Raw genomic sequence first — 26,577 nt, forward strand, 5'->3', positions numbered from 1 at the left:
TTGGATCATTTAACAATGACTCCAGAATTATGACATAACCATCTGCAGCTGTTGATGTCACTGCGTTGGTTCTCACTACTGCATACACGTGATGCATTTTAATTTAAAAACAAAAGAAAGTAGATTAGTGGTTGTGTCAGACGAGCACGAAAACAGAGTATCTTCCCATGGTAACCACCATATTCGATGAATACTGTGGAGAAGAAACTGCACATTAAAGCCTCAATTCTTATGACTTGTGAAACGGAAACTACTATTATATCAGATATTCATAACTTACGTTACATATTATTTTATTCACGGATTATATTATTCACGGATTTGCAGAAGAACAGCTTTGCTGAAGCAAATTGCCGTGATTAAATAAAATAAACTGAAACTGAACTGAACTGAAACATATAACAATAGAACTTCAAGCAATTGTAGATTACAGGTAACATTACTATCGCCTTAAATAAAACGAAACTATTAATTGCTCTGACAAAAAAAAAAAAAAAATGTCCCTCATCGATCATTATCCATTCATTTCTTCTGTACACAGCTGACGTAATGCAGATGACGTCAACAATCCCGGAGCGCGCCGCCACATGCACCTCCAGCGACCTTTCATATGGACCAGACGATCTGTGTGATGGTACCCGTACCTGCCCGTATGGTGACGACGAATTCCTATGCGGTGAGTTAAGCTCCATTTGATATAATTTCAACTAATGAAGTGCGAAAGTGCCCTAATCGAAGTGCAGAACTGTAAAGAGCCCTGCAAAACTGATGTAATCAACAGTGGTGGATCCAGAGGGGGGTGCACCAGGCGCGCGCCCTCCTTTAAAATAAATAAAAAAAAAAATGTGGGGGGGGGTGGGTTTGCGCCCCCCTTTGATTTTGTTAAGGTGCCTCTCCTTTACGAAATTCCCGGATCCGCCCCGATCAATAGGACCCTATTACCACGGATTCTGCTATGATAATGCCATCATTGCTCCATACCCCAGTCTAATGTCATGTGTCAAGGGTATTGTCACCGTCTCATTAGTGAGACGAACCTTTGTTTGTTAAAGAGATTGTATAGTATTGGTTGAGAGGAGGATTGAGCTTGAAACTTTTTGCGAGGCACTAAGAAACCACTTATGAAATGTTATAGAGCTTACAATTCTACGAGAAATTCAAAGCTAATTTGATAAAACTCGGTTTTGAAATGACCGAGATATCCAAAAACAACGTAAACAAAGTGATCCTAGTATGAAGTTGGGTCCCACCTTCTATTCGAATACCTTTGTTCTGAATATCTCAGCCATTTAAAAACCAATTTTCATCAAATAAACTTTGAATCCCATTTAGAGTTACAGGCTCTTTCATAATTCATATGAGGTTTCTCATTATCCCACAAAAAGGTTGGAAACCTAAAGCACCTTTTCAACCAAAACTATACTATCTCTTTAAATATGCCTACTGGTCTTTGCATCATAAATCTATATGACATTTATTTAGTCTGGATTTACATTACGGGGGGAAATCACTGGAGATAAAATTTATGTCCCATTGTGTATGGTAGGATATTGAACTTTGACATGGGAAATATCTTTGTCTCAATTCTGAGGAAATGGAACATTACAAAGCTATGAACGTTATTTGGGAATTGTTCGTACACAGAACATGTTGGATATCCTCGGAGATTTACGCGTATCCAATCATGAAAACATGTCATATTTACACTTTGGATAGACAAGTTAGTCTATGATGGAATCTATGTTGACATTGATTGATGTAAAGCGAAAACTCTGATGTTGAAATACGCCTGCATCAGCAACGAGGAATTGCACCTCCATCGTCACTGATCTCAAAGCAAAGCGAATTAACGCTATTTATGCTTCATTTGAAACTGGTCTCCACAATAACTTGTGACAAGTGACTTTCCTGCCATGACTGGGTGGTTGAATGGATCTACAGCGCTTGCAGTATCTGCCATTTTCATTATGTATGTATCTTTCTCTCTCTCTGTCTCTCTCTCTCTCTCTCTCTCTATATATATATATATATATATATATGATGTTTTCATACCACACAGTTTCTAGCAGTACACTTAAAAATGTAATGGCAAAAGTATATGGAACATTGTTCATTCAATTGATACAAGTATGTGATAAGTAGTTGAATATTGTGCAACCCTACAATTTGAAGAAGAGAGTCGTGTAAGGAAAATCGACTCAAATCAACTTTTAAATATACAAACTAACCTTCTTTACGTGCTCATTTACACCGATGAAAGTTAATTTGTCAATTAGTTGCAATAAAAGAACAACTCGACTCAAGAATTCATCAATTTGAAAAATTTCCTTGCGCAGTACCCGCTACATGCTATAAGGATTAGAATCAGGACGAGTTTTTGAACGGAAGCTAGGTGGTCCAGCGGATACGAACCTGTCCGGTAATCAGGAGATCCTTAGTTCGAATCCAGCAAGAGTATGATTGTATGCCCATGTTTGTTTGTTTGTTTTTTTTTCTCATCATTGCTACTTCTAAAAATACCGATTTGTCGGTGCCTATTTACGTTGTTAATCATATTTTGCAATGTAAAAAAATTAAGTCTTTCTCTGAGAAAAAAGTCTTGAAAACTGTCAAGACGTAGAATGTATAAGAATAAACTTTGCTACTGGTTCTCTAGTTTCGAAAGCTAGCACTAAATGGGAGACTTCATTTGATACAGTCTGTATGGGCGTCAACCTCGTTGACAAGTAAAAGCAACAAAATGAATCAAATAAATCAAAATCGCTTGCATGAATGAAACTAGCCAGCGTCCACTGAAAAATTTTGCCTAAAAAACAACAACAGGCGACTGTAATAAAGGGTAGTATATATAATGTATAATATATACATATATATTTATTTATTCATTTGTCGTAGAGTGACTGCACGTTGATTCGAGGTCAGGTAATTTTAACTACAAAAACACAAAAGATTATTGGCTGAACCCACACGTTCGGCTGTGACTGACCGATTATAGGTCAAATTGAATTAAAGATCTGAACATGTCAGTTATCGCGTTTTGCGGTTGACAGTCGTGCAGGAAACCACAAATCCGGCTCAATCTCTTTTTAAAGAGTGAAAGCCCCTTTGATTTTATATATATATGTATATATCTATATTTTTTATTTTTTTTGGGGGGGGGGGGAGGGGGGGGGGTCACGAAGGCCAAACTCTCCCCGTGTGCAGACTATTTGGGATTTATAGACGAAAATAAATATGCATAACTTCAACAATTATAACACGCTCATTTTCCTTTTTGAATTATGACAATGACAATTTAAATTTTCACTTAACATATTACCTAAATGTTAACGGCGAATATCAACTTGACTTTCCTTGAAATAACTTCTTTTTTTTTTATTCAGTGCTGTAGGCCAACGTATTTTAAGGTATCATATCTACACAAACTGCTGTAAAACACAATAATTAAAAATTGTTTTAAAAGCAACGTTTTTTGCTCAGTCTCTAAAAATGATTATTCAAGCTTTTGTTCATCATTTTTACGATGAAATGAGTACATTTTCAATAATTTCTCGGATGAAATTCCGAAGCATTTTACTCAGTACGGTAACAGCCGAAAGAAACATTAATGGGTGTGCAGCTGTGATAATGATAAAAAATCTTATAACATGAAATCGGTATCTGGTGCGATTCAATACTATGGCCTTTATTGTCAATGTTTTAAATATTGTACCTATCTTCCCTCCGACAATTACATCTACCAAAAGTTATATTCGATGTGAAATCTTGAAATCAGCCTAGTTCTACTGACATTCAGACTGATTATGAATCCATAAATGTTTATAGTTTGAATAACAGTCAAGATTGAAACTTTTGCGCTAAAGGAACTAAAATACTAGTAAAACAATTATAATTATGAAATTAGTAACAGGTAAAAAGGTCATGCATTTCATCGTGAAAAGTCAAAATGGCACTTTTACTTAGTATCTCCCCTGTTTCAGGAAGGAAATAGGACGAACCGATTTAGTCATCTGAAAATATCATCTTTGCCATCAACCACTTGAAATTTAAAGTGAAGAAGCGCCATTCGTATATTACATTATAAATAAAATAGTGTACGTGTAATCAAACATTAAAACGTAAGACTTCAGCATGAAAAAAAGTGTGTTGTTTGCAATAACCCAATCAACGCTGATTTTTTTTGGGGGAAACGAGTTGTAAATTCATCTATTAATAGATACGCTTCTTTTCTGATTTTTATCTAAAAAAAAAATATTGAAGAATTGAAATTTGATACCATCATCACTTCAGCTACGAATAGTCCCATATCATGTGGTTACGACCAATATCGCTAGTTTGAACAGAAACGTAAGTTTTGATGATTCCGTAACTTTCTGGTTTTATATTCTACCTTCACAAATCTTCCACCGTTTTTAAAGCTGATTCAATTCTACAAGTGACTAAACTTAATGGCCCGAATTCACGAAGGTGGTACAAATTAAACCATGGTTTAAACCAAGGACAAAAACCATGGAGCGCCAAGTGTCGCACGGAATATTTCGTTACGAAATTGTTCATTTTCGCCGACAAAACGACCGTTTCGTTAAACGAAATTATCATTTAGTTGCAAAATGTTGTCATTTCGTTACAAAATAGTCATTTCATGGACGAAATTACTGATTTCGTAACGAAATATTCCATGCGACACTTGGCGCTCCATGGTTTTTGTCCATGGTTTAAACCATGGTTTCATTTGTTCCATCTTCGTGAATTCGGACCTCTGTGAACATTGTGTGGAATTGCACATTGAGGCATAATTCTACCAGCACAAATGCGAACAGACATCACTACTAATGAAGACGTAATCTGTAGTAACATGCTTGTATTCACAACTGTTTCTTCCTTCTCATTCGCTTTCCCCTGATGATAAAGGGACCTGTAAAACACCAGACAATGGTCGTTGTATGAACACAACGGGGACCTGTTTTCCTCTTTCTTCACTCTGTGATGGGACTGCCGAATGTGCCGACTCCACTGACCAGCGATTTTGTGGTGAGCAGGATCAGTGTTCCCTCCATCGTAGAGTGTGCCTTCAATTTGACATCGTTTTATTTTATTTTTTTATTTTTTCCCTTCATAATTCTTATAATTCATTGCAGATTATTGTCAAATTTTTGTTATATATTGTCTTGAAAACAGATTGTAGGAAAACACTGAACTGAAGTGAATTCAACAGCGTTACATATGTGTTTGCAAACATATTCATAATTATATTCATTCTATGGTATTAAGATCCATTGTAAACCCATATATATATTTATTTATTTATCTATACATGTACATACAGTATATATCTATAATATATTTGCAAAATTATTTATCTATTCGTCCTAGATTATCAATATCAATGGTCAGCCCCATCAGTGGTTTTGACACTGCTGTATATTGTTGTATCCAGGCAGCAAGGCAGGGAGGTCACCTTCCTGAGCAAGCGAGCAAAACACAAAACAAACGAAAAATTAATCAAATAATTAACAGCAACAAATGCAGGGCAGCGTGATGTCCAACAATAAATCCCATGAAACGAACAAAACGAAAAGAATGTTCCTCAAGTCAAATGCTCTGAAATCTGTACATTTAAAGGACAAGTTCACCTTCATAAACATTAGGGTTGAGAGAATGCAGCAATATTAGTAGAACACATCAGTGAAAGTTTGAGGAAAATTAGACAATCGATGGAAAAGTTATGAATTTTTAAAATATTTGTGTTGGAACTGCTGGATGATGAGACTACTACAGCTTGTGATGTCATATGCGTACAACAGTATAAAGAAAATGTAAAGAAATTCAATATATTTTCACTTTTTTTCGCATAATAAAAGAGCATTTGACTTGCCTCTTTCTAAAGGCAGTGGGAATAATATTACCCATAACATATGTCAGTAACAAGTCAAGGGAATTTGTACTTTTTTCAAAAGATGAAATTTTGTGAAATTCTCTTTATATTTTCCTTATATTGTTGTACTCATGTGACATCATAGTACTATTGATTACGCGGCAGTAGTCTTATCATCCAGCGGTGACTGCACAAAAAATTCAAAAATTCATAATTTTTGAAAGGATTGTCTGATTTTCTTCAAACTTTCAATGATGTATTCTACTAATATTGCTACATTTTCTCAATCCTTATGTTTATGAAGGTGAACTTGTCCTTTAAAGGGATGGTACAGCATTGGTGGAGATGAGAATTGGGCTTTTAACTTTTTACGAGATACCAAGAGAACACTTATGATATAGTACAGAGCATACCATTTTAAGAGGAATTCAAAGTTTATTTGATGAAAATCAGGTTTGGAATGACGGAAACATCCAAAAACAAAGTAAAACAAAGCAATCATAATAAAGTGTGGGTCCCACACTTTCTTAGAATCGCTCTGTTTTGGATATCTCAGCCATTTCAAAACCAATTTTCATCAAATAAACGTTGAACTAATCATAGAATTACATGCTCTTTCATATTTCATAAGAGGTTTTTCATTATCTCACCCAAAAATGTTACAAATCTGAAATTAGGTCTCGACCAAAACTGTACGATCCCTTTAATGTTATATTGTGCCTCATCAAAGCCATGACTCTGTGCAAGCAAAGCTTGAGTGAGAGATCGATTAATATATTTTTATTATTATTATTATTATTATTGTTATTATTATTAACATTATTATTATTATCATTATTATCATTATTTATTGTTATAATTATTTCTATTGCTATCATTTTGCTCTCTCATTCTGCAAGATCCGGGAAAATGCGACGATTCCTGCACGTCTTGCTGGGCGAGTGGCGCCGTCTGTGATATCGGGACGCGGGACAACTCGCTGGCACTGCAGCTACCACCAACCGTGCGATTCTTGTACGTATACTTCTTTGTTTGTTTTTTTCACTCTAGAGAATCCTAACCCAATAGTGACACATATTCTATCTCATAATCAGGCCATTCTTATCGTTTATGTCACAAGTCTGGAGGGAATATTATTCAATGTGTGTGGATGATTGATCCCTGATGATGGATTAATGATGATGTGGGATAAATAAACGCCCAAGTCTGATATAAAATGATACAAACTCTTTCAAGTTGAGGACATTTGAGGTAAACACCTAACCACTTTGCAAAGTAAATTATCGATCCCTGGAACTCATTTGAATTCATGTTCTTATTATGTAGCCTTTAATATTTTAACTATAAACATAAGCCTCACAGTTTTTTTTTTCCCTCAGGAAAAGGTCCTGTCGAATTTGATTGATTTCGCGCTAATGGGTCGATCAAAAGAAGCAGAAAGATTAAATCATAGCCATCCCTTAATGTTATCTGGTATTCAATCGTAATACTTCTCCGAGCACTAGTCAGGGCGAGTATTTGCATTTCGCAGATCACGTGTGTTATCTCTAGAGCTCGCTAAGTAGAAGTTATCACTTATCTGTAGAGTAAACGGTTAGTCGGCATTTTATTGTAATATACCAGTCGCATAGTCTTTACGTTTAGATGAGTTGCATATTATATAAAATAAACACACATGTATCTATATTTACATAAAATTACATATTACGTGTCTAATATATATATATATATATATATATATACATGTCAAAAAAGTTCTGCGTCGGTGTGTAATAAATAGATATCAAGAGTAAAAACAGTCGTATAAACACCGCGGTGTTTATACGACTGTTTATATATAATAAATATATATATATATATATAGATATGTGTGTGTTTGTACATGTACATAATATTATAAACGTATCTGTGCGTGAATATAATGTGAGTGTATGTGTTGTTTAAAACACAGCATCTTCATAAGATGTGGAAGTAGTTCTTGCAGTGGTATACTTTACACCCGCTTGCACCAATTTATGTATCATACAATTAAACATTGAATATGATGGGTGCATGTAAGACCAAAATACGTGTGCCTTCCCTCGTGTGGGAATTCTACAGCAATGTAAATTGTCCTAATGATAATGATATTTCTTTTGCTTATATTTCATGCTTCAGGAAGCTGTCTACAGCAAAAAATCTTTCTGCAAGCATTCCAGCTTCTTCTCACACGTATCAGTTCCTGTCTAGGCTGTGAGTATATTTTCATGAACCTTTTCTCTTTTTTTTTTTGTTGGGGGTGGGATTAAGTGTGTTCCTCCCGCTTTCCAAATCCATTTACAAACAGGATGCAAAGTATCCAAATGTAACAAAAGACATCTAATATTTAGAATTGTCAGTCCTTTTATCAGACAACTTGTGGCTTTTTGTCACATGAAAAGGCAGCAGCATGTTATACATTGATCACGTGTTCTGCGAAAGTGCCTGTGTGTAGGAGGGGGGGGGGAACTTAACAAAAATACCATCTCACCGGCCACGAGTCTGACGCACTGCGCCTCATTTATCAAATTCATCGTATAAATTGAACTCGAATAATTCATAGCCTCCCCATGAGCTGTGTGCTATACGAAACCAGAACAGTGCTGTTATGATTTTGATTTTCCTTGAGTATATCAATTGCTCGTGGCTTATGTTAATACATGTACATTTGAAATATATACGTGTGTATTTATGGGTGAACTCGCATTTTAAATAGTGATCAACGTGAAAATGACTTGAGAGTGATAGCATTCACATTTCAAAAATTTGACAGAATAATGATAATGAAAATAATAAGGTCTTATTTACCCAGGGTATGGCCTTTTCAGTGTTGCCACTACTCTACCAGAGGACCCTGCCATCATTTATTACCCTAGCGTTGCCAGGTACCCATTTATACACCTGGGTCAAGAGGGACACGGTGGGTAAAAACATCTTGTCCAAGGACGTAAGCACTAGACGGGATTCGAACTCGGGTCCTCCGACCGGGAGTCGAGAGTCTTATCCACTACGCCACAGCGCCCCCACAAGCAAACATAACTTGGTAGAACAAACAATGGCGCCATGAATTACTAAGTATTGTTTGTTTTAGACTGCCAAATAAAAAACCAAAAACCAATGACTGCAAGTCACAGAGAGACCAACCCAAGAGTTCAGATCAAATCAAAGGGATGGAACAGTTTTAGTTGAAATGGGGCTTCAGGTTTTCAACGTTCTTTGATGATGATTGTTTTTTTTTTTTTTTTTTTAGGTAATGAAAGACCTTTTATGAAATACTGAAAAGCGTATAATTCTAAGAGGACTTAAAAGTTTATTTGAGGAAATGTGGTTTTGAAGTGGCTGAGATATCCCAAACAAAGTGTTCCCAATAGAAGGTGTGACCCACCTTTTATTATAATATCGCTTTGTTTTACTCTGTTTCTAGATATCTCGGCCATTTCAAAACCGATTTTTATCAAACAATATTAAGTCCCCTTGGAATTGTATGCTTTTTAACGTTTCGCCAAAAAAAAGTTGAAGGCTGAATCCTCACCTCAACCAATACTCTGTCACCCTTTAAGGCATTGGAATATATTGTGTTCTTATTTGTTAATTTGTTCAATTTCATGTGCAAACATGGAATTATGCTGCATTATGCACCATTTCCTTTTTAATCAAGAGAAAGCATAAATCTGTATAGTTTCAGCTGGGCTTTTTGTGTAGTTTTCTGCACTCTAAGCACCATCAAATGACATGTCATGTATACATAATTTGGAATATCACGGAAGATTAAACCGGATTGAAATTACCGAGACTACAAATTTACCGCCTTACACAGCAGCCTCTGTATTATAGAAAAGGTGGACGCGAACACCCAGGCTCGTCACAGTCTCCCGCATTTTTGTTCTGTTTTTTCATCTGAATAATTGCACGAACTTTTTGTACCATTTGCTGTTGTGTCATAAATGTCCGTATGTGGGGTGTAATCAGAATCTCTGCTTAAGTTAATCAAATCGCAATAATAAAATGTGAAATCGTTGTTCACTCGCATCCAACCAACTTCAATATCGGTTTTATACAAGCATTGGGCAGAGTATAGTAGCATAGCAACAGTTTATTGTCGGTTTCATTATGTAGGTATTAAAACCAAAATGCACTGTCCATGAGTATGATTGGAACAAAATTTGTTTGTATTTCATGTTTTTTTCATCATGTTTTTGAGTTTCAGTGAGATGGACTTTTCATTACAAACCTTGGAACAAAGTCATAAACTTATTGGAGTTTCCCTTTAAGCCTCCGCATCATGCCTAATTGGTAACATCGGCGGATAGTCACATCCAACTTAATGTTAATCCGTGTCATCCACTGCAGCTGTAACAGTGTCTGGCAGTCACAGAAAAAGAAATAAAATAGCTGATATTCGGTATTAAATTTTGATATTTCGATCGTTGTCTCAATAGTGCACACATTTCGTAGAGGCCGTTTGGTCGCGATGCGATGAACAGGAAGCGACAAAGTAGCAGCAAAAGCGGATTGAGAACAATGCTTACAATTTGTTTCAGTGGTAATTCCAAAGGAAAATTCTACCAATTGAGAGCTTAAATTGCACTATACCATGGTTTACATTCTGACTTTAAGCAGTTTTTGTCAATTAATTGTGTGTGTGTGTGTGTGTGTGTGTGTGTGCCCTCGGTGGAAATGCAAATATTTATCAAGGGAAAGAGTCCTGGGTTCCGTGCTCTTTGCTCAACAAGTGCTGATGGGGGTGGAAGTGAGAGTGTCACGAAACCACCATAATTCCTAGACGAGCAATTTGTCCTAATTGCGTTGGTTGATCAAATTTGGATATTCACACCATAAGCTGCGACCTTCGGCCCCCTAATTGCCTTCTAAACAAAAGTGGTGATAATATCTTTTTATTTTCTTTAAGTGTTTCCAGTTGCCAAAGGCAAATCCACTTTCATCAACTCCTTACGACAAAGGCCTATCACGTGCAGTCGTTTTCATTGCATTCGTTGGCGTGACATCGTTTTACTTATAAAGTTCTATAATATCGCGAGTTCGTTTTATATCACATTTTGATTTTGTTTCATTTGTTTGATTCTCTGTCTTTCCCCGTGTACAATATCTTTACAGACTGCTGTCATCTAATAACATTTCCGACGTGGGATTATTTACCTTCATCAATTTGACTTCACTACGAACTCTGTAAGCTGAATACTTTGTTATCGATGTGTTTGTTCTTCTAAACTTATGAATATAAATACTTCAATTTGCACATACATATTGTAGTTGCTTTTGCCATTAACAAGGACGATCATTCGCGTCAATATAAGCAAGTACAAACAAAAGAAATGTTATGTAAAAAATGCTATGTACAAGTAACTGTACAAGTATTGTTAATTTGATGAAATTACACGCAACAAATCCGATTGATATTTAATATCACCCCCTACCTAATCCATCGCCTCCTGTAGGAATTTTGCTTTAAAAATGTCATTTTTTCATCAGACAATTAACATCTCTGAATTTCTCTGTATGTCTTGCACTGGAGAACGATGGAACTCGTTAGCTTTATTCCATCTGCAAGGATTCAGAAAGAATTTGAGGAGTCAGGAACTTTTATCCTCTCCCAGTTGCCAATTTAGGTATCAGGTGTAAATGTTGCAATTTAGAGGCTTCTGAAATTCAAGAAAGAGAGAGAGAGAGAGAGAGAGAGAGAGAAAGAAACCATACATTAACAGAAATTCTTCCTTCTGAAACATAAACAAGAAGTATTAAATGATTTTGAGAATTGAAGCACCAAACCACAGGAATCATTTCCAGGGGCTAGATGGTTTAATAAGCATATCTAAGAATGTAGCAGTCTCAATGTCAGTTAAATGAAAGACCCCCCCCCACAATATATATATATATATATATATATATATATATATATATATATGAAATGCATTTAATTGTATCATGACTGATAACAATACCTCGATTATGATTTGAGCAATCGCATAACCTTGAAATGCCTGTTTGTCAAGCCAGCCAAATGTCCCCACTTTTATACTCGGAATCAAAATTTTGTGAACGAGTTTTGAACTTACTGATATCCGACCGATTTGTCCCAAATTGTTCCACGTGGGAGATAAGATCTTATACATTTCATGTTGTATATACCACTTGGAGTCAGTTACTGTAATTTGAGATAGTTATTGACATAAATTATGATCAATGAAAGTTATGTAAGTAGAGAAAGTATGCTGTGTTTTTAAACATTTCTTTAAAAAAAAAGTACATTGATTATGACAATACCGACGCATATCTAGAAACCTGTACTTACGACTGCGTATAGGAGGGAGCGATACAAATCTGACCAATAGCGCCAGAATAGAAAACCACTTAAAAGATTGACAAATATCTGTCAGATAGTATGAGGAGAGGCGAATAAGATGAAGGCTTGAGATAAACCACGAAAATATCAGAAACATAAAATCTTTAATTATGATTAATATAAGAAAAAGAAAACACAATTCTCTGTGGTCAACTCAGGATTCTATCAATTTTAAGAAGTAGTAGAATAGATGTTATCAAGAAAGTAAATGCATGCCGCCAAAAAATGACAATTAAGTCGCGTGATTTGTGTGTATAAGCGCATAACATTATGTAAGTCTCGTGCAAATTTACAGTATACCTTCTTAATTGGCCGATTCCCCGGTCAAATTATTACAGTGTACTACAACTTCGTTTGTACACACAAACGTATAGACTCCTGCCCCAGCGTTTTGTGCGTATTGTTCATATGTTGCTAGAGACATTATCATTTTTCCATACTTTATTTCTTTCCCAGGGATTTGTCCTACAACCGCATCAATCGAATCGAAAGTGACAGCTTTGCTGGGCTGGGAAACCTGCTCAGACTGTGAGTGAAAAAGAAGTGAAGTTGCTTGATATCAATTCAAGATTGCTTTTGAAATATTTAAACACAATAGAATACTTTCCAGGAGTCCCATTAACTTTTCATATGAATAGAATTATAACCTCTTTAGGTTAATTCTTCTTTTATTTGCTTCTGGCGGTATTTTTTCCCCACAAGGACTGAGTAGAATTTATATTCAATGGAGGTTGTCCATTAGGCATTTGACAAAGTTTCCTTTACATTTCAAAGTCTTCCTCTTTAGACTTAATTTCAATTGAAATCATAGCTAAAATTGTCATAATTATACAACCCTCCATTTCGTGAGACTGATATATATATATATTTTTTTAATAATATGAATTACTTTTTACATGAAGGCTTATTGACGTGAAATCATCATCGTCAATTATCCTCGGACAAGTGAAGAATCACTTAAGAGGTTTTCCTCCAGCGAATTTTCCGCCTCAAAATCCCTTCTCTGTATTGAATGGAGAGGACGGTATCTGTGATGTAATGACTCTTTTCAGTTTTTCAGATTCCACTGATTTTTATTTTTGCTAGTTCTCACAAATCGTACTTCTAGCTATGCATTCATCGATGGAAAGATTGAGTATGTCAGATTGAATGAAATATATGAAGTTATACATCTATATAGTTTTTAGATATAATTATTATGAAACCTTCTGATTTAGTTTTTAGGTATTTTTAGGGAAGAGCATATTAACAGACAATAATGGTGTTTTCGCTATAAAATGTATTCAGACATTTCTTCCTGGGAATGACTTTTGATTTCAGTTCATTTTAATGATAATATTTGCAATAATATATTCTTCTTCAACATTATTATCGGTTGATTGGACAGAATTTATTCCACTTTTGCTCTATTTATCCTCTGGTGCTCAAACTAAACAATTGAGTATTTACGTTATTTCTGCCCCCCCCCCCCAAAAAAAATGGTATGAAACATGATATAATTCATTCATAGCAACAATATCTAATGCAACTAAGGAGATATTGTTGAAGAAGCTTGCCCCTATGAAGGTCTATAGTTCAACAGTCTTGCTTCTCTTTTCTGTTTCCAGGGCACTGTCGTATAACGATATATACACGCTTCCAGAGAAAGTATTTTTGCATCTGACTTCGCTGCAGAACTTGTAAGTTCAATATAAAAAAAAAAAAAATAAAAAAATATATATATATATATACATATATATATAATGTATATAACTATGTATAAGTTTGAGTAATATAATTTATATAAATTTGATTTGTATAAAGTATACTTATGTATATGAAAGGAGTCTGATACAATATAATGTGTTATATCATAAATTCATGATTATTTATTAATGTACTGCTTGTATGTATTGTATACAATGTACTGTTAAGTATTTCTGTAATGCGGTGCAATTTGAACATTAAAGGTTACCTTAATGATTACTTTTTTAATGTTTAGACGGAATAAATGCCACTTAGTAAACAATGGTGTGTTTTCACGTAACACGACATAGCCAAGTATTCAAATAGTGAATAACGTGATAAATACCAACTAATTGATGCTTAAATGTATGCATCATGACATCGTGTAGGAGGCAATAAATTTCTGGTATGGAATAGATTCCTTACTTTTATTCTTTTTTTCTTAACACAATGTAAACAACGCTAACTACACAGTCAGTGCTACATGTACATAATGCAGGCCTACCTGGAAATCTTGGAGACCTATCTTAAGAAAAAGAATTCAATTTATTTGCATTAAGTAAATATGTATTGTATTTATATAAAATTATATAGTAATTCTGTCTGTGGCGTAGACCGATGTGGTTAACGATGACGAAGAGTTTAAGGATTTGAAATTATTCGGTCAACAAGCTGATTGTTTGGCACCAATAACAAAAGTTCAAGAGTTTATCCATTTCCCTGAGATTTTTACAACAGGTGTGGATGGAGGTTTGTCTGAGACTAAAGGGATAGAGTTTGGTATAGTACCCGACTTTAAACTCTAAGGCCACATTTTGTATCATACTTATGATTATATTACTATAAACGTATCATACAAGAGGTTTACTGCTTGTTACTGTACAGTTGGACCGCTTGAATTCCAAACTCTTAAGAGCAATACAAAACGCTGTTTAACTTTATCTATGATTTTTTTATGTCTTTCTATTTCTTTCTTTGCAGAGATTTGAGTAATAACCACCTAACAGCAGTTCAGGCCCATGTGTACACAGCTCTGCCAAGATTACAAATTTTGTAAGCCTTATATTCATAATACACAGATATCGTCTATCAAACCAGAGTAACTTGTTAGAAATATGGTACATGTTTTATTGTTGCTTTTTGAAATACAAATTGCGTTGCAATTTTACTTCCATCAGGCGAGAAATTTTACAAGAGGGATTGTAAATTGAGGTACATTAAACTTTGAATTTACAATTTTCCCATTGAACTGTTTGAGGTGTGAATCACTGTGCGTATGTTCCATGTATCATGTTCCTTAGTATCTATATCTCTATATACTATTTATGCATACTTCTATTTACACTGAATAGCTGAATGACTTGCTGCTATTGGGTAATAGCTTCGAATAGTAAACTGTCACGTTATATCACATGAATGAACAATCCCCGGTATTGATATACCACCCTATACATGCTATACACGTGAGACACAAACAAGCAAAAAAAAAAAAAAAAAAAAAAAAAAAAAAAAACAAGCATCGATTCACATTTGCACTATAAAGCAAGCACTGATTGTTTCTTATCAGGACCCTTAAACGCAATTACATCGCTGCCATAGAGCCGGGTGCCCTGAACGGATTGCACGAACTTGCAGAACTGTAAGTAAAATTACATGATCGGTATATCAAACTCCATCAAATGCATGTCGCAGATCAAATTTCATTAGATAAGTGAAATATATATCTTTGTGATGCTGTTCAAGTATTTCGTGTAGATTTCATGCTACTGAATGAAAGTTTGATAGAGAAGACGGACAATATCTCAGTCTCTCATGAGAAACCGTTGCCGTGCAGTGATTATAATCGATCTACGTTTTGCTATTAAAATGTACTGCCTGTTTGACATTGTGCTTTCCTTGTCTTGTACATTTTCTCTAGATAGTCTGCTATTTTGGGCAACAAGTATCTATTTGCGTCTTAACGTTAGATAGTTCAGGTATTTGGTAGAACATTTTTGTTTGTTTTACCATATCACATTCTTGTCTTCACGATGTACGAATATATTATCCATGATATCATTCATCACTTGTATTCATCTCAATCTCTTTCATGAACTGCCTTCATACCTTGCCATATAGGGAAAATAAAAAGAAAAAATAAATGAAAACAATTCTCTTTCCTCCAGAGGGTGAGCACTTATGCTGCATTGATTTTTTGTTCGTGTTTATTTTTTCTGGTTTTGAGACGATGGAGAAAAATCATTTCATTAGTGGCCTGTATATGCCTATAACTTTAATGCATCCATTTTTCTTCCTTTAAATTTCATTCGGGGTTAATCTGTTTCTCTGATTAGAGTGTCCTCTCGTATCACTTCCTATTCCTATTTTTTAGATATTTGGACTTTAATATCATCGAAGATGTGAACAGACCTATGTTCTCCGATTTGCCCAATCTCGTGTGGCTGTAAGTTTGGACTTTCACTTTTGAGCGCTCATTATGACATCACGCTATAGACATGGTGACACTGAATTGCACTCTCTCTATATTATACGCCGGTCATTGCCTAGCGCTGATATTAGTAATTACGTTCGGCTGTCAAATTAGCATGCTAGCATATAGCGAGGTCTCGGCTCATTCATGAACGGTAGTCATGTGACTCATGTCTGATATTTAACATCGTGAAAGGATACCCCATAGTTAACAAACACACACATACACACACACACATCCACAAGCACTTAAACGCAACCTCACATAAACGACTGTTGATCATCCCTATTCTTTTAATTTTGAATGCTTCTCATTCTAAGTGGTCGGTTATTTGACAAAACCCTGCCGGGCAATACCCATCAGCCGTAGCTCAACAAGACAATATACGTATAAATCACCACTAGTCGGAGGCGTACACTGAGATGAGAATCACTTTCCAATGAGCATATAATCAGATATTGACCACCATTTTAAGCTGCTGCCGAGCCTAATTTAACTTGAAAAGGCGCGTTTGCATTGATCGCTCTCATAGGGTTCCCATTTGTGCAAACCTTAAAAACAAATTTGTAGGGACGTTGACTGTTGGAGTTAATTGCTACTTTTACTTTTTGCTGTTTTAGTCTCTTTCTCTCGTTTCGTATTATGCCATTTTGTATATAATATATATATACAATGCATGAAGAGTTCATACTGCATGTTTTACCCCAGCCATAATGGACCATTGCTTATAAATATGAAAAGACGTTTAGATGTTGCTTAGCATGTTAGGTGTCATCATAGCCGTTAACGTTATGATTGTCAGCAATTAGTTTTCCCATTTAATAAGTAGTGACTTGTTAAAAAAAAAACCAAACTTTTAGTTTAGTTAGATATTCAGAGTAGTTTTATCATTTATAATCACAAATTTCACTCTTTGCTATAGGCGAATTTGTGTTAGAATTGTTTTGTGATGCGTGTGGAAAGTAAAATGCATGCGATGATTAATTCCGATTGGGGAAAGAAATAAATGTATAGAATAAATTTTAAAGTGAGTTTTATACAATGGTTGATGTATAACATAGGAAATCTCCTGCCCTTTGTACTTCTGCTGTCGATAGGAGCTTCTCAACGTTTTCCACCTTTGATAAGAGGTATTGATATAGCGTTCTGTATACCTCTGCAAGTATAGACTCTTTTTTTTTCGTCCCTGAGCAAGACTTCAGCGCCATATCACTTCCATGTGCCCAGCCGGTCCTTATCATATATAAAAGAGATGTAATCAGACGTAAGTCAGGTATCGGCCCATGAGAATATTGAGCAATCAACGATTTATGTTTGATTTTTTTTTTCATCTCAACATTTATGCAATAGGGCCCAGATGTGAGCAAGTGCACCTTTGTAGGCATTTGAATAAAACAGTGTGTGTACTTCGCATGATTGTGGGGACTTCACATGGGCGGAATGCTGCCCAGAAAAGAAGCGCACAACAGGTGTATAGCTGTACCCTCCTATTTAGTTATTCTTTTGTTTGTTTGTTTTTTTTTATCTCATGCTCTATCAAACAGGGGCCTTGATTCCAACAACATTGAGATCCTTCGGAATGGAACCTTTCAGGACCTGATAAGCCTAACTGATCTGTAAGTAAATGGAATGAGAGGAACATAATGACGATATAATGATTCAGGGATATCTTTCCGTTCCAAAACACGTGAAAAGATCTATTTGCTATTCACATGCAACTCAAAAGTGTCACCCATTGAGAATGTTTGCTTGAGCATGCTACCAACGACAACAACAAAAACAACAACAACAACAACAACAACAAAGAAACAGTAAACTTCATTTGAATCGATGGCAGTGAAAGCATACTCCAACTTTACAATTTCAAGTATTGTATGTATACGTAAGCCCCCCATGCTGAAAAAAAAAAACAGTGTCCCAGAGTGTGTTCACAGTGTGTTTACATAGTTATGACTAGTTATGACATAGACTATGTGAAAACGCTCGAATCTAACAGTGTGAAGATGATTTCACAATGTGGTGTGGTTTTCACAGAGTGTTCACATAGTAATGCTTGTTTTCACACTGTGACATGATGACTCACATTGTGTTCACACTGTTAAAACGCTGGAAGCTAACAGTGTGAAGAGATTTCACACTGTGTTCACACTGTGTTTCTCACACTGTGGGACACTGTGTTCTTTCCAGCAGCCCCCATCCCCCAAAAACAATAAGGACAGCAATATATATGTAAATGTAAGGTCACGTAATTCTAGAAAAGACAACGAAAACTAGAAGCTATGACATACAGATAGCATTACACACATTATTTGTCGCAAGTAATAGTTACTGTAAGTTGAACACAATGTCTGTTATGTGAGTGCGAAAAGAATGCAGCAGGTATTATTGTATACAGGAATTAGAATATATTATAACAATGCATTGGTGATGGATATAGGCCTGTATCGTTTCCCGGCAGCAAAGCATTGATGATGTCGATGGTTGTTACACTGATGGTAGAATTGACAACAATCCCCGTTGTATCGTGGTATAAGTCGTAGTATCCCCCTATACAAATAAGATATTGCCAGTAAAAGTAGAGCCTAGTTCCAGAAAATGCAGTTCTGGGATTGGTGTTACATTTTCTTATTAATTATCTTTATTCTTTTCTGTGTTAGTATTCAATAACAAATTACGTAGAATAATCAATTATCTTTATTTGGGAACTTTTACGTTCATACGAATCGTAATCGCTTTGGTTGCAGAATTTCCTAAAAGTCTCAAAAGTGTTAAAGGTGCATAGTTCCGGTAGTGTAGTGGGCGCTGTTGATGATACTGCCGAACACCGTTAGCATTGATACGAAGATTGCCGAAGTTGAGCTGTCATCAAGAGTAAAGCGCATAGGTGATGCTAAGTAACGTTTGCCTTCGTTGTCTTCTCTGCGCAGTCTGTAGTAATGCCAGGGTGCATGCATATACTGGCATGTGCTTGTTATTATGACATCACAAAAGAAGTTTTCTAAAGCTGCCATCCCCCTCAGCCGAATCATGAGCCGAACTGTGATCGGACCACTGACTACAGTGAATCGGACTTCTTTGAACTCGGGGAAGTGGGCCACAGCGTAAGCGCTAAAGAGGAGTCGATAGCGTACGTCTCTATAGGAAACTTGCGCCGTGCGCCCGGGACCATGTACCTTTAAAACATTAACTAATCTGAAATTGGCAACACATTTAAGAAGGCCGAAGTTGTTTTCTCTCAAACCGAGATGTTTCGTTGTTTTTTTTATCTCTACTTTTGTACATGTGTAATAAGGTTTCTTGTAATCTCTCTCCAATAATATTTATCAGCAGTGCTTTGAAATCAGATGTGCCAATGCCATGGTGACAAAGGAATCCTGCATATTCCAATAACTTCTCCAGGCACATGATGGGTAACATTTTGACATTTCTGCAGGACTTCACAATGAAACACAATTCTACCTCTTATTTGTCCACATAGAATCCTTCGAAGGAACCGCATTAGTTACATTGAGGCTGGGGCAATGCGAGGGCTAGACAAGATAAAAGGGGTGTAAGTATTAATGCTTTTGCGTATCTTTCTTTCCTTTGATATTTTACATCACATAAGTATTTCATTCTCATAGTCACCAAGAAGTTTAACTATACATGTCACCAATACTCCTTGAGCTTCATTGGCTGCCTGTGCAACGCAGAGTGCAGTATAAGATCTTACTGCTTACTTATAAGGCTGTCCATAACTTGTCTCCTGGCTACGTGTCTGCGCTTATCAGTGTACGTCAGCGACGACCAGGACTACGTTGTACTGGACTGACTCTCCATGTTCCCAATACCCGCCTAAAAATGTATGGGGATAGAGCCTTCTCTTCTGTTGCGCCCCGTCTGTGGAACTCTCTACCAATCCCACTTCGGAATTGTAACAGCCTCAGTACCTTCAAATCTGAACTGAACACCTATTTTTTTTTTCCAGCAACTTTGTAAATGATGTGTTACACATTGTGAAAATAGCGCCCGAAGATAAACAAGATAAACATGTTTACATTTATGGCCGTATACGCAGGCATTTCTTATTTTGCTGTCAGCGGGTGGGGGAGAAACAAGCGAGAGAATGCAGCGACCGAGCGAGGGTAGAGTGAGGGAGTATCTCGAAGTCGGGGAAGCTTGTGCATTATTTTTGGAATCTAAATTCAAAGATCTCATTGCCCACTTTTGGTGGAAAATGTTGAAAATTTTCAATAGAAATGCAAAAAAAAAAAAAAAAAAGAATATTCAGGGCAGTCTAAATGGCTAAATCTAACCTTTTGGTCCGCGTGTGCGTCTTCACTGTGTACTAGTAGTCTGTGGTAAGTAGACCGAAGGGGCATGATGTGGAATATTTGTGAATTTTTCAATCAAAAATTAAGAAAAATTAATAGGCGTACAGGACAATTTGAATGGCTAAATCGTCGTATCTGTCACTTCTTGTTTTGCGTTGTTTCCTTTTTTTTTAGTATTCTTGCCACAAGTTTCTCTTTTTTTTTGCATTTTTGAATTGAAAATCTGGTGCACACTTCTGGTGCAATACATGGAAATATATCAATGATCATAGAAGAAAAAAAATCCACCACATTTACCATTTGATTAGATTCGTTGGTTGAGAGGTGGGGTGGAGACACATCCCCTGTAAATAACGCCCGGATCGCCGCCCATGTCTGTACTAATGTTCCGTACATATAGTGATATTTCAGAAATATGCCATTAAACTTGATGTAAACTTTTAATTTGTTTGATGTGAAAACATGTGTGGAATTACTCGCAATTTGAGAAATCTCCTTTAAATATCCTCGTGCAGTTCTTTCACTGGGAATGCGATCACCGAACTCCGTAGAGGCATGCTCGACGGACTATCGGCAGTTGCCTGGATGTAAGCACAACATATAAATTAGTGTGTGTATGTGTGTATGGACGTGTCTGTGTGTGCTTGTTACAATAATGTATGAAATGAATGTTTATATACACACACAAGCATTTTTCAACAGGCATTCAATTGCTAACTCTCTTGGCGGAGTCTGCGCCTTTGAATGTTTCTATAACAGATATATGGCGCTATACAAATGCTGTGGATCATCATCATCATCATCATCATCACAAGCACTCACGCACATAAACACACACATGTATATATATGTATATATATATATATATATATATATATATATATATATATACATATATACATGCATACATAGTTATATGTTAAGAATTTAAAATAACAATGTAAAAACCGACATATTCATTTTTATGAACTTGGGATATTTGAGATTGAAGCTGCTAAAAGACAAAGGAAATAATTAGAATATATGTGATAATTTTGATAACTCAACAAAATTTCTTGTTATGTAACGAGTGTAGTATCATCGAAAGATTTATTTTTTCTCTGTTTGATGACCTTATTTCAAAACTTTGAAAATCTGTAGGTTTTTTTTGCGTTCAAAGTCTTTATGTATTTTTATATGTATATGCATATGTATATGCTAGGCATGTATAATATGTATATCTATATATATACATATATATCATATATATTTCTCTTATATATACTAGTATATATATATCATATATATATGTATATATATGTATATATATATATATATATATATATATATATATATATATATACATATACTTATATACCCAATATACGCTTTATTTTATCAGAGCTTGTGTCAGTGCATAAAGCGGAAGGGAGTGCAATAAACCATCATTGTGTTGTTTTGGTCATGCATGCTTGTGTATATTGTATGTTAACAACGTGATGGCTATACACTACAATCAGTATGCTTGGTGAGCTGAAAATAAAAGAAAACAAAAGAGAACTTTTGATATACTTGAATGTTGATCGATGGTTGACCGAGTAATAAAAGAATAAGGAGAAATACGGAATGCGACACTGCCACTATAAGACGGAACAGAGAAATACACATGGTGAAAAGAGTCTAGTGTCAGTTTAATGCAAGTCATCGAAACGTTTTCTCTTGTCTGTTCAACAGTTCATTCCAGCGGAATCCACTCGCCTTCATCGAGCCGGGGACCTTCGATAATACACCGGAAATAACACATCTGTAAGTTCTGTCGGAGCACATGACTGAATAGTATATTAAAGGGAGTTCGTCTGTACAAGTTTAGCAGGGTAATAGCCAGAAAAAAAACAAACAACAACAACAGGTAGTTATTGCAATGGAGACAAAAACTGGAGTTTAAAGAACGTTAACAGTTCTAGAACGCATCACTTTTAAGAAGCAAAAAAAAAAAAGTTTTTGAATTGGCAGTGAACTTCTCAGAAAAGCGATTACATAAGAAACAGTATTTTCCAGGAAGGCTGGCTATGGGTATATTGATTATATCAGCAATCAAACTTCTGTGCCTAAGGACATTATTAATCTCGGAGATGTTATTGATGCTTATTCTAGAACTTTATAGCACAGTTCTAATCCGTTGACCTCTATTGTTTGGGTATTGATTGATATCAATTGGCCTATTAAATTTACGCTAAGTTCGGTTAATCTTTCTCAACGGCAACATAGTACATTGTTAGCAGACCTTTGTTTTTACAACACATAAAAATCTGAGCCGAGTTACAGCATTATTTGCTCCGGGTTCCTTAGAAATCATGAGAACACGTAGACAATTTGTGGTTGATTTATTATGTGGCTGAATATGATTCTCACACGTGACTTTTCACTCGCGTTTGGCCTCTAAAGCATGCAGGGAATAGCGTTAACCCTTTAGCAACTGAAGATTCCGTACACAATGGCCTATTGCTGTACTTGGAAGGTACAGCAATATAATTACTCTCATTTTGACAACTTTCTAAATTATGGAAAATAGATCACTGCATGTTTATTTTTGTCTATTATAGGTTATGTTTACTTGAGAGCCTATTAAGACTTTACCAAGAGACTTCTGATCTACTTTTGTTGACCTTTGACCTTTTTCAAATTACGAAATTATATATTCTACATGAAACAAAAACAAAATAGTAAAACATAAAACTATAAAAATGCTGACGGGAGGTTTCGGGTGGTTTAGGGAGTAATCTGACGGACGGTTTCGGGCGGTTCAGTTACTAATGTCCCTGTTGCCATGAACCACGATGATCTCTACATATCACGTGACTCTCTTGTGTTATTCCTCACCCCAGGAGTCTGATCGAAACAGAGCTGGACCACCTGGAGCCCGATATGTTCAGAGGAATAACAAAACTCAAAAGACTGTGAGTGCAATCTGTTTTCTTCTCCTTTGTTTTGTGCCTCAGTAGTTCAAAATCGATCAGAGGGTGTACGACGTACCAAAATGAGAGTGTGAAGTGTTTGCAGGTAATAATCTCCAAAGCACTAAAATAAAGGTAAATTGACACATTGTGTGTGAGGAGTAGGACAAAAGAAGATGCCAGTGAAGGAATATATACGAATCGAGCGAGTATGAATGATATGTTAAAAAAAGGAGTCAGTGTTGTCTTCCTGGTTACCCATATATCAAAGTAGTAATGAACGACGAGTGATAAGTTTTACTTATTCGGGTCACTTCATTCATTTCAGTTATTAGCTTTCCCCCTTTTTTTCTTCTCTCGCTGTCTCTCTGTTTGAATAATGTGTGAGACACTATTATAAGGAAATTTACTTCTTATCAGTTCATGCGTCTCCCATGAAAATGGATGGTGAATATAATTTCCATCCTATTAAACGTTCCATTGTAACAACTGGAGCTGGAAAAGCCTGAAACTGAAAAATTCGAGGTACATCAAAACTTTACATTGCGCCGTATGAGTCTTAATTTTGCAAGATTCAGTGAGGTATGTACTACATGTATGTCAAGTTCTGCCCACGAAAGTCCACAATCAGAACTTGCGTAGAGTCAGTAGCATTTTATTTGTTCTTTTCCCTCAAAGAAAGTTGAAGGGGTATTGCATGCTTAATCACAATCACGAATCGGAGCAAAAAATGAATCGCCCGCTCTGTTTCATACAACACAGGTCGACAGACGACTACCGTCTTTGCTGCCTATTCAGTAACACCACCGTGTGCTCTGCCGGGAGCCGTTCGGCCCTGGATTCCTGTCACAGGCTCATGCCTAACACTGTCTTACGGATTGCTATGTGGATACTGGGTTTCAGTGCCCTCATTGGTAACTCGATGGTCCTATTCATCAGATGCAACAACAAACAAGATAAGCGGCTGCACGAGCAGCCATTCTTCATCACAAACCTTGCCATAGCCGACTTGATGATGGGTGTCTTCATGATCATTGTAGCTTCAGCTGACTTGTACTACGGACACTACTATTACCTCAGGGCTTCGGCATGGCGAGAGTCCGGTCTCTGTGCATTCGCCAGCCTTTTGGCAGTCTTGTCGAGCGAGAGTTCGGTGTTCCTGCTCGCAATAATCACGTTCGACCGGTTCGTCAGTGTCGTCTTTCCCTTTGGAAGACTTAGATTCCACAGTTCGTCTGCTCGTGTGTGCGTCATAGTCACGTGGATAATCACCCTCATTCTCAGCACAGTGCCAATCATTGTAGGGTTCTTTCTCCCGAACTTCTACGGCTTGTCGGATGTCTGCATCGGACTGCCACTCAGTACCGACGAATCTCAGGAAGGGACCTTGGAGTGGTCACATGAGCAAGGCCTCACCATCTACGTACCGTCTGAGGGAGGAACCATGCAACCAGCGTGGATCTACTCCATAGTTCTATTCCTTGGGATCAACCTTATCCTGTTCCTTTTCATCCTGGTGTGTTACGTCATCATATTCGTCAACGTCCGCAGATCTACCAAGGCCATTGGGGCCTCGAGTCACGTGAGTTCCTCGCGGGATCAGGAGATCAAACTGGCTGCCAAGATGGCTGTGATCGTCGGGACGGACTTCTGTTGCTGGATGCCGGTCATCATCATGGGTATCCTAAGCCAGACTGGCCTCGTCGAGTTGCCTGTCGCCCTCTACGCCTGGTGCGCCGTCTTCATCCTCCCAATCAACGCCTCTTTGAATCCTTACCTCTACACTTTCGTGGAGTACTTTGGAAAGAACAAGTCGAAGACGCAGCAGTCGTCGATTACCACCTCTTCAACCATCGACCATGAGACGCGACACCACCAGAGTACAAAAATGTGAGGACTGTATGCATGGGATGTGGTGATTACGAAAATGCACTAGGCCTAAATGTTTTGAACCACTTCACCACTACATATCCTCACTTGTCTCACCACCCCATCCCCTCCCTCTACAGAAAAAAAAAAGGAAAAGAAAAAAGAGATAGGCACTGCTAATACCATGTGTATTTCTCTGTAGCAAAGTAATAACCATGTACAGAAAATCTAGAAGTATGAAAAGACCGAGAAGGCTGAAGTTTTGACCCTTTGAAGACTTTCAAGCACTATACCATTAAATTGTAAAATGGCGAAAAGTGTCCTCATAACGAATTTATTACATCCGTCCTTTTATTGAATGCACTACAACTTACAAACGCCTTGAAACGAGATACATAGCAAAACTGTAATGCGGAGGTTTATAGTGCCCAAACACTTTTCTTGTTCGTGACTGTGATAAAATGACTGTATTCAGATAGGATGGAAAGGGAGCGGTTCTTGTGACTTTCATGATACATTCCGATTCTCATACAGAGAGGGAATACACTTGTTATTGTCTGGGTTTTATAGTGGCTTAAGCTATGTTATATTGCAACTGATTGACAAATTTCCCCACATCGACGTCGATTTAGGGTAATTTGTCAATCAGTTGTGATGAAAATAAGTAGATGTAAGAATTTCATTAATTTCAATAAGTTATATTTTATTCGATTTGTAAATACATTTTTTCACATACATCAGTTTTACTCTTACGAAGCTCTTTCCGAATTTTCCGTTTGGTGTATTTTTTTTCAAAAAAAAATGTGTCATGTTCTAAACCTTCCGTTTTTTTACATAATGCCTGACTGAATGTTTGTTGACTCTGCTACTTTATTACCCATTAAAGCTAACTGCAGTTGCAGTGAGAGAGAGAGAGAGAGAAAGAGAGAGTATACCCATTCAACGTGTTCAAAGAAATTAGTTCACCTCCCAATAAATATGGTCTTCTATTCATCGCTGCATTATGGCTTACA

General features: G+C 36.5%; 1 protein-coding gene across 1 annotated transcript; it reads left to right on the forward strand.

Moving 5' to 3' along the window:
- Positions 1-549: 549 nt before the first annotated feature.
- LOC140244453 (uncharacterized) lies at positions 550-25,589 on the forward strand. Its single transcript, XM_072324092.1, has 13 exons — positions 550-676; positions 6,775-6,889; positions 12,711-12,782; positions 13,862-13,933; positions 14,961-15,032; positions 15,547-15,618; positions 16,351-16,422; positions 17,994-18,065; positions 19,928-19,999; positions 21,278-21,349; positions 22,476-22,547; positions 23,627-23,698; positions 24,458-25,589. The coding sequence occupies exons 1-13, from the start codon at positions 550-552 to the stop codon at positions 25,587-25,589; spliced, it is 2,094 nt and encodes a 697-aa protein (XP_072180193.1).
- Positions 25,590-26,577: the final 988 nt, after the last annotated feature.

The sequence above is a fragment of the Diadema setosum genome, chromosome 21 (genome assembly GCF_964275005.1).
Source record: "Diadema setosum chromosome 21, eeDiaSeto1, whole genome shotgun sequence".
NCBI lineage: Eukaryota > Metazoa > Echinodermata > Echinoidea > Diadematoida > Diadematidae > Diadema > Diadema setosum.